General features: G+C 39.1%; 1 protein-coding gene across 1 annotated transcript; it reads left to right on the top strand.

Moving 5' to 3' along the window:
- Positions 1-5,871: 5,871 nt before the first annotated feature.
- Positions 5,872-8,479, top strand: LOC133031908 (uncharacterized). Its single transcript, XM_061105676.1, has 5 exons — positions 5,872-6,398; positions 6,496-6,672; positions 6,782-7,473; positions 7,573-8,177; positions 8,257-8,479. Exons 1-3 carry the CDS (start codon positions 6,144-6,146, stop codon positions 7,346-7,348), a joined length of 999 nt encoding a protein of 332 aa, XP_060961659.1. The 5' UTR covers positions 5,872-6,143; the 3' UTR covers positions 7,349-7,473; positions 7,573-8,177; positions 8,257-8,479.
- Positions 8,480-18,750: the final 10,271 nt, after the last annotated feature.

Genomic DNA, 18,750 nt, shown 5'->3' on the forward strand with positions numbered 1-18,750 from the left:
TTGAATTCTATTTTGCCGTTTAGGTCCGCTAGAAAGAAATGACTTGTAATAACGTTTGTAAATATTTTTGGGATCCCAATTATTTTAAAAGTTTAAATATATTACAAGTTTATTTTCATTCTGTTTAATATAAAAGTTTAAATTCTGCGCTATTTTGATTAGTAATTCCGATTAGGGGATTAGAGTTTCATAAGTATTTTGGGTAGCGTTCCTGATTATTTAGGGCGTTACAACTACTATATACTATATATTAGAGTTGTTGACCGAGGTTTTCGGCAACCGATAAAATATTATAAGATTATAGAGCTGTAAGAAATTTAGAGAATGATTTTTACGTGGTTCGGGCGTTAATGAGCCTTAGTCCACGAGTCTATATTATTTATGGATGTCTTTAATACAAAGAATGTATTTGGTGAGTGTTTCACCCTTATAAATACAGAGAATGTTCTTGGTGAGTATTTACTCTTTTTGCTCTTATGCAACCCAAGATTCTCGACCCCATTTAATGAGCTTTGATGGGGTATTTATAGTGTTTTTGGTGGGGTGATCCCCAGAATTATTGTACAAGTGTATCTGTAAGTATCCATAAAGTTGGGCATTCCCAATGAATATACCATGAGTAATGCATGGTCAAATCCCTAGGTGCTGTAGGGCTTTTATGTGGAATGTCCTTATTGTCTTTTGACTGATGTGACTCTTCACAGTGTAGCCGTCGATAGACTTAAATGATCATTACTTCGTAGCTGCGGATTGGGGGTTGTGCCGTCAGACTTTATTGCGTGTAGCAGTCCCAACACGCTTCCTCCCATGCGGCATTAAATGCGACTTGATTGCTCAGGGGAAGTCTGACACCTCACGGAGATGCCTTAGTGTTACTTGGGCTTCCGGGAGCGTATGGGGCTCCCTGTGTCTTCTCCGGGAGGCATGTCCCGGATGCTGCCTTATTACATAAAGACTTAGCAAATAGTTTGAATGCTAAGTTGTTTGATCCACGTGTCCTTGTCTGGTTGGTCCACGTATATTGGACAAAATCAGGGACAACAAGAGTAATTTTTTTAAAAAAATAGTACTAAATATAATATTTACTCTTTATCAAATATATATGTCCAAAATATATATATTATTGTTTTTGGTAATTCATTTTTATTTTTATTTTTTGAGAAAACAATCACAACACCTCTTTACACAGTAAAAAAAATATATATATATAAAAATATTATGCTCTTATTTTAAATCAATAAATAAAAAAAATAACCCTTAAAACCTCAACAAATTTAAAGAATTAATAACTATATGCATAATTATATATGTAACAGAATTAAAAAAAAAAAAAGTAACAATGGTGAGGATGAAATCCAAGACCCCAACATCAATATTCATTTTAAGTTCCAACTAACTACTTGAGCTATAATATTTTCATGCAATATCTTAAACTAAAATTTATAGGGTAAATACTATTTTAAACCTTGTATTTTGTAAAGGTTATCGATTGGACTCTGTGTTTTGTTAAATGACAAAATAAACCTTGTATTTTTCAAAAAAGTAAAAATAGTTACATGAGCTTAATTTTTGACAACTTTTTTTTAATATAACCAACTTGAAGATAATTCCTAATACGAACAGATACAGAAAATGTAAACAATTTTGTCATAGCACTTCTAGATCGAATTATAATTAAATTTTACTTTGACAAAAAATCAATTCAGGGTCCTATTTGTACTATTTTAGAAAATACAAGGTCTATTTTGTCATTTAACAAAACAGAAGGTCCAATTAATATATTTTACAAAACACATGGTCCAAAATATTATTTACCCTATAATATTATATTTCGTTTACACATATACATAATATTAATAATATAAATTTTAAGTTTTTGGGGCCTATAAAATTGTGGGCTAGGGGCTTAAGTCTCGGTTGCACCACGTCTTTAACGTTCCCGCTTCAAGCCTCCATTGGGCCCTTACACCCACGGAATGAATGGCTCTTATACACGAGTACGTCACTCTGGTTGCTTCATGGACTAACGACTGGTCCCACGGACCAATCCAAGTGTTTCCAGCATGCTTTGTCCTCACTTGCACGCTTCATGGGAAGTTTTCCCAGGAGGTCACCCATCCTGAAATTGCTCCAGGCCAAGCACGCTAACTGTGGAGTTCTTTCGTAATGGGCTACTGAAAAACAAGATACACCTTGTTGATATAGGTAGTACCAATCAATCCATTTAAGCTCTCTTCAACTATGCAGTCACATACCTACACAGTCTCAGAATCATCACACTTGACCTTCCCCAGGCGATGTGGGATTGCACAGCTTACCCGGTGTTTCCCCTTACGGATCACGGGACTACTGACTGTCACAATCACCCCCCTTACGGGGTTCGACGTCCTCGTCGACCACACTTCCGGCTGGGTCAAGGCTCTGATACCATTTGTAACGTCCTCGCTTCAAGCCTCCATTGGGCCCTTACACCCACGGAATGAATGGCTCTTATACACGAGTACGTCACTCTGGCTGCTTCATGGACTAACGACTGGTCCCACGGACCAATCCAAGTGTTTCGAGCATGCTTTGTCCTCACTCGCACGCTTCATGGGGAAATTTCCCAGGAGGTCACCCATCCTGAAATTGCTCCAGGCCAAGCACGCTTAACTGTGGAGTTCTTTCGTGATGGGTTACTGAAAAACAAGACGCACCTTGTTGATATAGGTAGTACCAATCAATCCGTTTAAGCTCTCTTCAACTGTGCAGTCCCATACCTACACAGTCTCAGAATCATCACACTTGACCTTCCCCAGGCGATGTGGGATTGCACAGCTTACCCGGTGTTTTCCCTTACGGATCACGGGACTACTGACTGTCACAACGTCATATTACTACCCGACTCCGGCCTCAGACCCAGCCCCATATTTGGACTTGGCCCTAGACCCGAACCCAGATCCCAAAACATATTCAGATTCGGACCCCAAACTTCAGACCTGGACCTCGACATAGACCCGATCGAACACGAACTGAAGACCTGTACCTGGACCCCGACTTGGCCTCGACCTCGAACCCGACTCTAGACCGGACCTAAATGGAATCAGAGTTGTGGTCAAATTTATAGTACATAATATAATTTCACACAAACTATTAATATAAACTAATACCAAACATATTATATTAAATAATATTAATATAAACAACACAGTAGAAGCATTGTTTATTGTAAATATCAAAGACCATAATTAAAGCAAGCTAACGTGATGGCAAAACCAGAGACGAATTTAAAAGCATTTCATCCGCACTAATAATGTTTACATGGGCAGCCATAACCATTGTGGCAAGCAGCACTAAAATTATTAATCATGACAATATATTAATTAGTCTGTCTATGATATACACTATTAAATATATAAAATATTATGACACGTTTAGTTTACCTTAGTTTCTAAGATTCCTATTGGATTAGTATAACATGCATGCATATATAGAGATGCATATATACATATATAAAATTAATTGCATATGCATGTGATTAGATACATATTACTTGGTGGTTGTCCAAGTTTTTGGATTCAAGTTTCAAACTTGTAGTCTCTATAATTGTGTACTATTCTCTATTGTTCTCTTCATCCTAACTCATTCACCAAACACAATTATTTGGGTCCACAAAAATTTTGGTACATATATAATAATATCTGTCATCTGATACCTTCATAATAAAATCTTCATCTCATAATACTGTATAGAAAACAAAAAATTGTGCTCCACAAATTAAATAGTTATTTTCTTACACTTATAATTTGTAAAACATTATCTTCTTTAATTACATTATTTCAGACATCTAACACATTATTTTGCCTGAACTAGAAACAATGCTATTTTTCAAAAATAGATATATTTATAGACACATCCTATATCAATTTATTCTTTCAATTTATATATCAATTATTTTCACCAAATACTTAAAACAAAACCTATATTATTATGATGTGAAAGGTAGGCGAGATAAAGTTGTTGGTGAATTTGTTAGTTCCATCTCAAATGGATACACATGGTCTATATTTTTCAGCTTATATATAATAATATTATTCAATAAGAGTTCCATTAAGGGTATGAAGATGTAATACTTTATGCATACTATTTTGATCAAACACTTATGATTCACGTGAAAACACTAGTATAACATCAAGCTAACAACTTAGGTGGTCCATATATATGAGATATATTTCACTGCAAATTTAAAACATCAATATTACTTCTAACTGAATTTAATGATAACCTTAGATAGGAAGAAATAATTCATAATAAGCCCTTACCTTATCTACACTACACTACACTACACTACGCTTATCTAATGAGACATGGCATGTGACAATACTAATTTGGCAAGGGAAATTTCATTTTTTGCCCTTAATAATATATCTCATATCAAATTTTATACCCCTTACTAATTTATACAAAACAATTCCACTATTTTCAAATTCTACCCAAAATACCCCTTACATTTAATTTTCCCACTCTCTCTTTCCCTCTCTCTCTGTCTTTCCCACTCTCTCTCCGACTTTTCCTCTTCGTCCCTGCCCAAAAACAAAACAACCGAACAACCAAATCGAACCCGACGACGACGACCACGCATACGCCGAACCCAACAACCCTCTTCTTCCCACTCGATTTTTCCCTCTCTCTCTCTATCTATCTCGGTCTTGAATTCGACCCGTGCTCGTGGAAACCACCACGAACAGTCGCCAACACAGGCCATCGCCAGTACCCGTGCTCGTCGAAACCCAACACAGGCCATCGCCACCACAACCACGGACCGTCGCCACCACCACAAAGCTCAGTCAAAGGTAAGTTTTTCTTTTTCAAAAAAAAATTAATTTTTTAATAGATTTGGATGTGAAATATTGCATGTTGTTGAAATTAGTGGAATTTTTGTATATTTTGTGCTCTTTCTTGTGGTAGGTTGTATATGTTGGATATGTTTCAATGGTGTTTGTGTGTTTTTACATCGTTATCGATGAAATGTCGATAGGATATCGATAGGATATCGATATATATAGGTTTCTGTTTATGTGTTTGAACATTGTTGTCGACAGGTTGTCGACATAATGTCGACAATTTGTCGATGGTTTACCTTTGTTTGATGTTATGTAGTTTTGCCATGTGATGTCGACAATTTGTCGACTATTTGTCGATAGTTTGTCGATAATAAGTTGTAGTTGATTCTTTTGGTAGTTTGCTGTTAGAATGTCGACAATTTGTCGACAGTATGTCGATAGGTTGTCGATAATAAGTTGTAGTTGATTATTGTGGTAGTTTACTGTAGAATGTCGACATTTTGTCGACAGTATGTCGATAGGGAAGTTAGAGTTGATTCTGTTGGTAGTTAATTGGTACAATGTCGACGATTTGTCGACTGTATGTCGATTGTATGTCGACCAGTTATGAATGTTTGATAATGTCGACAGAATGTCGACATGATGTCGATGTTATGTCGACATTTCTTAACTTTTTTGACATTTAAATTTGTTTGGTCTTTGATTTTTCAGATGGCTCCCAGACTCATTATTCCAGCACCCGAGCATTTCACTGGCCGCGTCACATATAGGGGCACTGGAATTTTTGCAAAAATCAAAGCTCGGTTTGAGGAGTTCAACCTTAATAACACGGCGAAGGAAAGCCGTTTCGGGAGCTTCTGGAATGCCGTACCACTGACATTCTCCTCGGTGTTATTTCACCAGCTGATGCTCCACAAAATGAAAGTGGATGCTCAGGAGGAGTTGAGGATGAGGTTTTATGTTGGTCGGAAGGAGGTCCGATTCGGGGTGCTGGAGTTTGCACTCATTACGGGTTTGGACTTCTCCTCGGGGCCAACAGGATAGGAGAAGGCTGCGCAGGTCGCGCGCTCGGGGTCAGACCGATTGATCAACAAATATTTCAACCGGTCTGATAGTGTGAAGACAGAAGCACTCCAACTTCAGTTCACAAACTGCCAGAACCCGGAAGACTTGTACAAGCTCGGCTTGTGCTTGTTTGTGGAGTCAGTGCTTCTGGGCCGCGAGGCCAACGCGCTGATCACGCCTCACATACTTAGATATGTGGAAGACCTCGAGTTCTTCTTCCGGATTCCTTGGGGGAAGCACTCATTCGCCAGACTCATGCACTCGCTTCAGAAAGACATGTTGAAACAGAAGGCCAACTACGAGAAGAAGCTGAGTTCGGATGTTCAGCACGAGTGCAAATACACAGCATATGGCTTCGCACCTGCAGTCCAATATTGGGCGTACGAGGCCATTTTGGAGGTTGGCAAGAGGTATGGCACGAACCACGGGATTCGGTTCCCCAGGATGCTTAGCTGGACGAGCAAAGGCGATATTGGGAAGAAAGACGTCAGCGCATTATTTTCTAGACGGGTATGATTTTCACTTATGTTCTGAATAATTATTTAACATAAATGCTTGTAATAAATGCTAAATGGTTTTATTTTGATATTTTTTAAACCATAAACAGAATCTGGAAGTGGTGAAGGGGCTACTTCCACGGACAGAGGAGGAGGCATTTGTGAGGACAATATCTTACGATGGTGTGGAGAACCTGGTTGATGATGTTGTGGATGACACAGAGGCTGAGGCAGGTAGTCAGGTACCAGAGACTCAGGTCCCAGACACTCAGGAAAGAGACACTCAGGTACCAATTTCTGGAACTTTTTTTTATGTCTTTATTTTTTATTATTTTTTTTATATAGTGGAGGGTATATCGTATGCTTACCGTATTTTTTTGATATATATTTTTTCAGGCCACTGGTTCAGAACCTCAGCCCAGTGCACCATCTGCATCAGGCGTTCGGGGTGCCGAGTACACTGATTTAGTGGCTCGGTTGGATAGGATCGAGGCTGACACTCAGGGTCTGTATGCTGCTCATGTCGAGCTGAAGAAGGCATACGAGACCAGCCATGTAGAGCTGAAGGGTGGTCAGAACGTAATTATGGAGCAGCTCAGACACATATTGGCCATGTTGAATCGTCCGCCAACGACAGCTTCAGCACCGGAGGCCCCAGCAGATCCATCTACCCCACCACCAGCTGCTTCACCCCCAGTAGAAGAGGATGAGGTCTTCCCCGACGATTACGATCCTTATGAGGGAGCTCCAGCGACTCCGATCGAGGCACAACCTCTTATCCATGTACATGACACCGAGTCGCAGGGTGAGATTCTGTCCATAGAGGCACAACCTGCAGTGGTTAAGAGTCGGAAGAGGAAGAGAAAGCCTCCTGTATGGTTCGGTGACTATACGGAGATGAAGAGGAGACATAGGCCATCTTCGACTTTTGATCCACAGGAGCCACGGATGAGAAATTGTTAACCACTTTCCGAAAGTGGTGTGTTGGACTCATTCCGAACCACCGACTTCGGGATTTGAGAAGTGGTGATTACGGTCCAGGATTCTTTTGGATAATGCTCACACCAAAGGAATGGCTTACAGATGACGTAAGTAAAGTATTTTATAATATTACTTCACTTTTCAACTTTATGTACAATGCAATTAATATATTTTTTTGTGTAACTGACATTTCCCTTTATATGCAGCATATAGATGCAGCAATGCATATGCTGAGGAGGCGACGCACCGACTATCCACTGACATTTCCTTAGAAGGGTATCATTCTCTTCACATTCGTGACCGCCATGATCAGCAGTGCATGGACGAGCCACAAGGGTCCGAGGAAAAACTTTAAATGGGAGGATTATATCCTGGACTACTGCACAGGGGCTCATAAGGTATTGTTTTAGTAAGATTTTAAATGTCAATTGTTTGGGAAGATTATTATGGTTTGTTAATTGTTTCGTTGTTCTCTGTAATTACAGTCCCAAGTCTTTGAGAGATGGAGGGGTAACGAGTTTATTTACTTCGTTCTGAACCTTCCCACGGCAAGGCACTGGGTCACAGTTGAAGTCGACATAGAGCTGTGGAAAATTAATGTCTACGACTGTGATTCCAGCGTCTGTCATTGGACCGCCATGGAACCCATCATGAAGGATTGGGCAGAACTGCTGCCCTCGCTAATCCTTGCAACCGGGGAATTTCCACATAACAACCAGATCATGGCGTTAGCTAACGGTGACATCACGGTGCTTCCAAAAATGCACGCGACTCGAGCCACTCACGACTTAGTTCCGAAGTCAGCAACCAGGTACATAGCGATAAAAAAGTACTATAGTATTGAAATATGTTTTACGTTAGACTGACTTTACATTTTATTTTGCATTTAGTGGTGATTGTGGTGTGTATTGCATTGAGTATGTGGAGCATCTCATGATGCAGCGTGGATTGACCGATGTGACGCCAGACCGGATAGCCATGTTTCGTCAACGGTGGTGTGTCGATTTATTTTACCAAAATGTCGGCTGATTATATGTGTAATTATTGGGACATTGTATATTTTGTGTAATTAACATTACAGTTATGTATATATAGATTTTCTTTTCGTTCAAATTTTGATAATTATACGTGGTTTCAAATATAAAATATCAACATTATTCAACAAAAATAACTATTAAACCTAAAAATAATTAAAATATTTGAAAAATATTCAACCTCAACAAAAATAACTATGACAAAATATGCATCATTACAATATATCAAATTTCCCAACGAATACGTACAAGACGCCTCAGATGCGGGCTTTGCATGTTGCTCTGTTGTGGCCTGAACTGTCACAGCGGCTGCAGTTTCGTGGTACAGAACCTTTTTTATCACCAGACGGGAAACGGTTCTCCCGTCTTCTTCCAGCGTTGCTTTTTCTTGGACGACCTACAGGCTTCTTTTCCACAGGTACCCCAACTTTCATATTCTTGATGTGTTCTGGGAGAACCCAATCATCCTCGTCACCAGCAAGATTGATGGTATCATCGTAAATCTTCCTCCACGTTTCTTTTGAATAATAAGGTGAGCAAAGCGTGTACACACTTGTGTTCGTTTTCAATGCCGCGGCACATGCATGAAGGCAAGGGAGTTTCAATAACGTGAACACGCCGCAGGTGCATGTTCTTTCAACTAGATTCACATCACCACCTCTTTCACCGTTAGGTCCCCTACCAACGTTATACAAATTGGCTCCATTTCGTTGGACGCGCCTGTACCTTGCATTTTCATGAATTTTTGCCAAGTTTTTTTCGAAGAGCGTGGCCAAAGGGGTGGCACATTTGTCAGCATTTTCGAGGCGATCAGCGAACCACGATTGGAGTGTGAACCTGATAAATTCAACCAAAGTAGTTATTGGATATTTCCTGAATTCTTCTGTGACACTATTGAAGCTTTCAGCAGCGTTGCTCGTCATGATGTTGTATCTATCGCCCAAACAATAAGGGTGAGCCCACTTCTCAAACCCTATACTCTCCACATATGCAGCAATGGCCGGATTCATCTTTCTAAGCTTCTCGAACTCTCTATCGCATTCAGTCTTCGACCATGCGTAAGCAACATTATATATTTGGTTGTGAAAAGCATCAGTCTTGAATTTGGCGTTCACGTTCATAACAATGTGGTGATAGCATGCACAGTGGACTGCTTCGGGAAAAACGAGTTCAACAGCATGATCAATGCTTTGATGCCTATCTGACACAAACAATAAGTTCTCAACCACGCCAATTGCTACCCTCAACTTCTGTAAGAAATACGTCCAGGAGTCGTTATTCTCACTGTCAACGATACCATAAGCAATCGGCAACAATTGGTTGTTCGCATCGTATGCCACAGCAACTAACATTATACCGCCGTACTTCGTCTTCAAGAAGGTGCCATCGATACTCAAAACAGGACGACAAAAAGAAAAGCCCCTTCTACATGCACCGAGTGATATAAAACAGTACTTGAACCGCTCATCCTCTAAGTACAAGTCAGTAATGGTACCTGGATTCTTCTGTTCCAGCATGTACAAGTACCCAGGAAGCTTCATGTATGAAAACTCAGGCGTACCCCTAGCATACGTAAGTCCCATCTCCCTGCACCTCCACGCCTTCACATAACTCATACTGATACCGTAGTTGTCAAACATGTCCCTCTGTATGTCTTTAGCCTTGTACTTAGTTCCGTCTTGGGTGTACTTCCCCTTAATAAGGTGGCCAACTACCCATGGTGCTGCTTGACGGTGATCTGAACGTCTCGCATTCAAGTTACATGTGTGTTCATTGTGAAATACAGTGACCTCAAAGTTGTCAGAATGCATCTTCTTCCTCCCCTCAATCTCCATTTACAATCTGGAGCCTTGCATGTAACGTACAACACATCAGGGGATGACTTCTTCACCATCCACTCGAAATTGTTATTAAGGGCAAACCTACCCACAACTTGTCTCAGTTCTTCCTTGTTTTCATAAAAATTACCAAGCTCTATCACCCCTGCTTCCTTACTTTGTAAACAAGTAGTTAGCTCATGATTTTCCATTATATCTTCCTTTGTCCACATGGGAGCTTTGAACTTGGTACAAACTTCGAAAGAGGAGAACGTTGAGAACGTTGCATGACGAGCATGTTCTTCGCCGCCTGGTCGACTACTGCTAGTTCCAGGTGTAGTGCGATTTTCACTACGAGGTTGTCGTTCTCGCTGTGTACCTTGGTTACTCGGTACACACTCTAACCTCAACAATGGTCCCGCTACGGGTTCATCGACTGCTAAATCATGCTCATCGTCCATATTCAAATCTACAATAGGATCATTATTGTAGAAGGGTGTATCGAACTCTTCAAACTGATGAAATCCTGTCGCTTCTTGTTCTTGCCCTACATTGGTCGGAACATCAAAATTGGTCGGAACCTCTAAATTGGCCGGAACCTCCTCATTCACACCAATCCCAACATCTGTTTCGGGAACGCAAGACCCTACCACACTCCGAGGGAGAGGATTAGTAGGCGGCGTAGGCTCCGAATTCCCAACTTTTCTCACCTTGGTCACGAATAATGGCATAAACTCTGTATTTGACATTGTTGCCCTCATCTCTAAAAACGTTCTCAGTTGGCGTTCTCTCTTAATAACCTCTGGCGCAACCATTTTTCCCTTCATGTACAGGGAACAAATCTCCAACTTTAAATCATACGCTACCGGATCAACTTCCAACTCTTCATATAAAATTTGTCGCAGTTCTTGTAGGGTTGTCTCGGTTGTAACTGTCAACGTCAAGCTGCTATTTGCTTTGTAGATCCAATTATAATTCTCACATAACCAAACACCATCGTACGATACAACAAGGAACACTTTGTCTCCTGCAATTGCAAACCAAAAAAACAAGGTGAGTAAAGGAAAAAACACCCAAAAAAAATAAAAATCGACATCCCATCGATATCAATAGACATAATGTCGAGAAGCACAACATCAGAAATTAGGGCACTGAATGTCGACATTGTGTCGACATATTATCGACATACAATCGACAACAACAACAACCATGCTCGTCATCGACATAATATCGACATACCATCGACATTCAATCGACAATTAAAAACGGTTGCACATTTAATGTTAATAAATTTTACCTACGTTCCCAACAACCCTTCCCAACTGAAACGTTGCATGTCAGACACGTGTCCTATCGACAACATATCGACATGAAGTCGACATGTCGTCGACAAATGTGTTAGCAGTGACACTTAATTGGCATGTTGTCGACATGATGTCGACATAGTATCGACATTCAGTCGACAAATACGCCATTTCATGCGTTTTCCCTGTACAGTTACGCATTTAATGACCATTAAATTTTCATACATTCCCAACATTTTTACTGCTCTATAAAAGCAAAGGGAAATCTTATTCATAAGTGCTCTTGTATTCTACCTATCTCTTACTCTTAAAAATTTCTCTTATTCTCTTAAGTTTGAAATATGGCCCCAAGAAAGAACGGCAAATTCCCCATCCTAACTCCTAAAGAGCTGAAGCAGGAGCCTGATGTTGGCATAATTACTCCTGCAATGCAGAAAGTTTTGGACGCCGCTCGAGCTTTCGAAAGAGAACGAAATGGTAACGAGTTCAGGTTCATGCAACTTGAAAGAGAATTTTGCAAAACTGGTGTATGGCCGGCTCCACCACACAGGTTCCCAGAAGGATGCCGTCGTTGCAAACTGGGCATCTTCAACGGTAAACCGGTGAAGCCTGGAACATTATGCAAGTATTGCAAGGCTCACCCACAAGCCAAAGAATTTAAAAAAAAATAATTTCTTATGTTATGGTTTGTGGTGAGTTTTATTTAATGTTTGTTTTTTTTTATGAACTTTTATTTTCTGTTTTTTTTTTTTATGTTTTTTTATGTTATTTTTAATGAACTTTATTTTATGTTAATGTTATGTTATGTTTATGTTTTATTCACGGTATTTTTCCATTGCATCGATATTTTGTCGACATGATGTCGACAAAAAATCGACAACTTCTTAAAAAAAGAAAAATGCTTGTTGTCGACAGAATGTCGACAAAAATGTCGACAAAATGTCGACAAATAGTTAATACCATGTTGGTTGCATGATGTCGACAACATGTCGACATAATGTCGACATAACGTCGATAATGGTCGTCACTGACCTTTCCTTTGTAATCATCGACAAACCATCGACATATCATCGACATATCATCGATAACACTGGAAAACCCAGAAATCGACTGAAAACCAGATCTGCCAGATCTCAACAATTTCAGACCAAAAAACAGCAGTTCCAACAATAAACACACGTATAACAATTTTAAACTACATAAAGTCAAACAAAATGCTTAAAATACAACTTACCCATTATAATGGTGTAAGATTCTTGAGTGATGTTGTATTGTGCTTCGGTTTTCCACCAACACCCACCGAGAAAACAACCATTCAACAGCAAATAAAGAGAGTGGGACGGATAGAGGGAAATTTTTTCATAAATTTTTCAATTTTTTTCTAGAGAGAGAGAGTGGTGCACGAGAGAGAGGGAAGAGGGAAGAGAGAGAGAGAGAAATACCACTTTCAGATTTTAGCTTTTTTTTTTTTTTTTAAAAAAAAAAGGGTAAAATGGGATGTTCATGTAATTAATGGACTAAATTTGTACAAATTAAGGAAGGGTATAAATTTTGATATGGCTTGTATTATTAGGGTCAAAAATTGAAATTTCCCTTTGGCAACTAGTGTTTTTCAACGCCTTTGGCTTGATATATAATTAGTAAGTAGTGTTATACCTTTTTTTAGACGTATATATTTTTATTTTTACATTTTAAAGTAATTTTTTTTTTTCATTTTTACGAAATTTCACACAAAAAATTTTCAACCTAAATCACAACCAAAATTCGTATAGCAACTCACTAAAAAATCACAAGAGAAATTACCGGGGCAACCCAAACCATAAATTTAAAAAAATAAATAAATAAAAAATAGTATATGGTCGTGATTTTTCTTTTTCATAAGCAGCAAATGAAACGAGGCCAATTATATTACACATGTAATCAACAATTCTTATCTGAGTAGGTTTGAATATTTTGGTCAGGTTTGACTCGGACCCGCCCAACCCACTCAGACTCAACTCGGTCAACCCATTTGTTTGGGAAAACCTATTTTCTATGAGCGGTCAGATCCAGCCCGACCAACTCTTTTGTGCGAGTTTGGGTTGGACCCGTACCCGCCTACAAACTTGGGTGGCTTTTTTTTTTATCCAACAGCCCAATTATTATTTTTTATGATTTAAAATATTTAAATAATGTATTTTTTATATAAGATTTTTGTAAAAATTATATGTATGTATATGTATAACAATGAAACTAAAAACTAAAATATAAATATGATTTTTTATATTATTTTGTTTCTTATATATTTTATTTATTAAATTGGAGATAAAAAAATTAAGGTTATGTATCTATGTGTATACTATATTAGTGTATAATCATTATTTTATAAATGCTTATGTCTTATATGAACATTAAATGTATAAATACTTTTTTAATTTAAATATTTTTATAAATATGGATATAATATGTATGGATTATAGTGGACAATAACTAGTACAGTATGTATTAATGGACTATGAAGTATGGACTTTGAATTTTTAGTCACAATTTATTTTAACATTTTTCGTTTTTATAGTTTAACGAATGATTTGTTTAATCATTGGATTTATGTCCCTACTTTGGATTTGAAATATTTTTTTTATTGAATGGGTGAAAAAAAAAGTTGAGCGAGTTAATCGGGTTAACCCGTTGATTCGGCCAACTCGATCAACCGAACCCGCGGACACGCAAACCCGGGAGCTCGAAACCCGTGAACTTAAATCCTTTGAATGGGTAGGTTCGAGTTCCATTTTTAGACCTGAAACCCGTGAACCTGAAATCTAGTCACCCGCCCAATGTTAAGCCCTACCCGATGGATGACACCTACACTTCCAAGACCCAAAATCAACTCACGGGCCCATTTGTTAGACCTAAACAAAGGAATGGGCCAGCCCATAAGCAAAGTCGGACTACGACTCTAGGTCAGCTATAACCATGTCTCGATAAAGTCAGACATCTTTGTTCCTGGAAGGATGACTCTCGTTAGAGAGGGAGAGACTCAGAGAAACACAACTGGATACCCTTAAGGGTATTCCTGAAGGAGTAGTCGAAGAGGTATCCGGATGCAGTCCTACGTGGCACCCCTTTGATACCAGATCCCACACAATGAGGAGTTTATCCTTGTGTTAAACTTGGGAAAGGCGCACATCGCAAAAACAACATACATTTTGTCCAACGTCCACTACTTTGACATTTGTTGTAAGGGATCGGTGGCACATGGCCACCTGTCAATATCAAACAATACTATGTTATACGTTTGACAGTCACCCCTCAATTGGGCCTCATATACCCAGCCCAAAGTCAATATTATAATATATTTTACTCCATCTATGAGCTTATTTTCATGTACAAAACCCTAATCGGTCTGGGTTCACCTGAGAACCCAGTTTTAGCCTATAAGATAGGGTGTTATCCCTTCATATAAAGGGTTACAAATTTTGGCTAGAAACTCTGCAAAAATTTGGTAAGCACTCTTGTGCAAAATACTCCATAGCCGAAAAGAGTAATAATATTGACTCGTGGACTAAGGCGCATTAATGCTCCAACCTCATAAAAATCATTTTCTTCTTTATTTATTAAAAAAAATTTCTTAGCTTAATCTATTATTAATTTGATTTTTAAAAATCTCTGTAAATATTTTAGTGCTTTTATTGACAGCTGAGGAAAGTATTATACATTGTTATCATCTAAAACATTGGTTACAACTAGAAACTTGGTATTCAAGCCAAACGCTCATCAAGATCGTGACGATGCTATTGATGACGACCTAAATTGTCCCCTCTGGTGGACACTCAGACAGGCGTCGCAGGGGATGGTGAAGCGTCAGAAGTAGCTACTTGTCTACCTCGAAAAGGCCAACACCAAGAAAAATACGTTGAAGAGACTCCCATCAACCCAGATGAATAAGAAGGCTAAGATGAGGGCCCAAAGGATGACTACGACAAAAGCCCTAATAAAGATTATGAGGAGTATTATGAGGAAGACCCAGAGGTGGTGAGATTAAGGCAAGTAGTTGCAGACCAACAGAGGAAGATGGCGGAGTAAGAAGAAGCAACATGCCAGATACAAGCTACTCTCTTACAGTTTCAAAACATGGCAGCAAAAGGGAACCTTAACGTCGAAAACCCACAAGTGAGAAAGTTTAACCATCCTAGGGTTGGACCCTCTAATTCAAAAAATGACAAGGGGAAGGCCAAAATGGCATAGCCCCAGAAGAAGAAATATCGACCAAGGCTTGCATATGACGCTCCTAAGGACGACAAAAATAAAGTCAACCCACTTGTGCAGAAAGAAAGGGTCGTCCATGGCCAAGGGCTAGACCTTTTAATCGATCTGCATACCAGAGCTTAGTGGAACGATAGGCACAGTGCTTAGGTACCAGAGCCTAACATTGGGGGAAGGAAAAACCACCCCCAATATTTCTATTCACTAGATCCCAAAGATAGCATGTCAATGACCAAGGCTCTTGGATTTTCCCATTAACACTCAAATCTCGGGCATTTGAAGTATTCATCTGATTCAAAAGTTTAGTTGAAAATCAATTCAACTTACCAATAAAGGTTGTCCAAGCGGATGAAGGAGGTGAATATAGACCATTTGAAAGATTTCTCAATGACCAAGGCATCAAATTTTAGGTTGTCTTGTCCACACACACACACATGAGCAAAATGGAAGAGTGGAAAAGAAGCATAGACATGTCACTGAAACCGGTTTAACTTTGCTTGCTCATTCTGGACTTGACATGACTTATTAGTGGCATGCATTCCAATGTGCTGTCTATTCTATTAACAGAATGCCAACTTCTGTCATTGGCAACATTAGCCCTTATGAGTGTCTGTTCTTGCAGCAACCTGACTACAAAATTCAAAAGCCATTTGGATGCTCTTGTTTTCCTCACTTAAGGCCTTATTCTCTTCATAAAATGGAGTACAGATCAGAGGAGTGTATCTTTCTTCGATACTCTCTGTAAAGCCCGCTTAGTTAATTTGGAAATTAGCAGTTGTTTATGATTAATTATGAAATTATTTATAGCTATTTAAATAATTTATTATACTGTTATTTATGTTATTCAGTAGCATGCATATTTTGTAATTCCGGTGCCCGGTATTTTGGAACTCGGCGTTTGGCTCAGTAGAAATCACAACTTAGTATGTTAGTAGTTTGGGGACGGGTTTTAGACATTGGAAATGTCGGGAATGGCCGGGAATTTAGAATTTCCCAAAAATACCCCTTTAGTATGATTTATGTGATTTTATGGTGGAGGGGCAAAATGGTCTTTTTGCCCCATTAGTGTTTTGTCTTTTAGTGACTTTTTATTTGAAAATTTAAATGTTTAAGTGTTTAATTGTTGGCTGAATAAAATGGGATTTTATAGCTTTTATTTCATTTTTTCCCAAACTTAGAAAAATTACATTTTCTCAAAGAAAACTCTCTCAACTCTCTCTCTCTCTCTTTTCGGCCATTTGGGGCAGCAAGAAGGGTGATTTTTCCTCTTCAATTTCAAGTAATTTTCAGCTAGTTAGAGTGTCTCTAATCAAGGTAATTCTTGTCTAGCTTTTTCTAATTTGTTTTCTTGAGATTTTTATGAAAATTGATGAAATGCATGCTTGATTATTTGTTGTTGTTGCTGCTGAAATCTGGTTGTTGTTTCTGTGTTTAAGCTTGTTAGATTAGGGTTGTTTAAGTGATTTTGAAAGCATGTTAGATAGGTTGTGCAAAGCTTTAAGTTTCTATGCAAAAGTTATGATTTTTGAAGAAATGTTGTGTAATCTGTTACTATGTTGTTGCTGTTGTTCTTGCTTGTTTTCAGAAGCTTATTCATGCTTATTTAAGTAGAATTAACCAGGTTTTATTGCATGTTTGTGGGAATTGCTCAAGTTTGAGTTTAGAACTCAAAGCTTGAGCTTTAATGGCAAGTTGTGTATCTGTGAATTCTGGGTTAGTTTGATGCCTTAGATTTGTTCTTTGGGGTATTTAGAGCAGGTCTGGAAGGTTTGGAACCAATTGGGTTTGATTTGGTTGAATTAGGAATTTTTGAAAAAATTCCTGCGAGGAACTGGAATTCCGGTTGTGCAACCGGAATTCCGGATGAGGGTTCAGTAATTCCCGAACGGAATTAGGTTGGGCAACCGGTCTGCCGGTTGGGGAATTTTCAAAACCCGTGTTTTTCCTCGTTTTTATGTTTTACGGGGTATTGCCATGCTTTTTATCGATAGGGAAACTTTTAGTTCCTAGTTTAAGTCCCCGGGAAGTGATTTAGTGTGTCACTTATAGCGTTGTGATTTTTATGGTTTAGGAGCCGATCCGTCCGTCAGCTCGGCTTCGATTCCGGTCGGGTTGACGGCACACTTGAAATCGGAATCCGAGGTAAGATTAGTATAACGGTATGCATATGTAGATTACATGTTTAGCGTGCATGTAGGAAGCTGCTAGATTACATTAGTTATGTATATAGGCTTCGAACCATCCAACCTGTCACGTCGGTACGAGTTTGGAGTATGACCGGCGGCCGGAGTATGACCGGTTTGACCGATCAGCCGACACTTGGTTGGTGGTTCCGTGCTATTGACGTATCTCGTCGGTACGAGTGGAGTATGACCGGCGGCGGAGTATGACCGGTTCGACCGATCGGGAGGATATAGTAACACGTCGGTACGGTGGAGTATGACCGGCGGCGGAGTATGACCGGTTCGACCGATCAGGTTGTTACGTGTCAATAGTACCGTCCCTATGAACGTTCAGAACTCAGTACCATGTTGGACATGGCAGTAGTGGCTCAGTACCATGTTGGACATGGCAGTAGCGGGACTCAGTATCGTGTTGGACACGGCAGTTAGAATTATGTATGAGTATTATTATGCTTTTCTTACTGAGTCTGTCGACTCACAGTTCTACGTTTATGTGTAGGTAAAGGCAAGGCTAAAGCTGATGGACCGTGAGCGAGCTTATGAGATTGTACATGTCGGGGCGTTTAGGCCTGGAGCGTACGATCCTCGGGACAGCAAGGCTGATTTTTGTAACCGGTCGTTAGACGACCTTTAATTTTTGTAACAGTTAAACAGTTAAAACTTTTTGTAAATAATTTTATAATCGGGATCCCGAGTCTTTTGTAATATTGTTTTATAAGTTTAATTAAAAAGCAAAATTTTAATTAATCACGTTTTTCCATAAACCTCGTTGATTAGCAACGAGCTGCACAGTACGTTTAAAAA

This window comes from Cannabis sativa, chromosome 1 (genome assembly GCF_029168945.1).
Source record: "Cannabis sativa cultivar Pink pepper isolate KNU-18-1 chromosome 1, ASM2916894v1, whole genome shotgun sequence".
Taxonomy (NCBI): Eukaryota; Viridiplantae; Streptophyta; class Magnoliopsida; order Rosales; family Cannabaceae; genus Cannabis; species Cannabis sativa.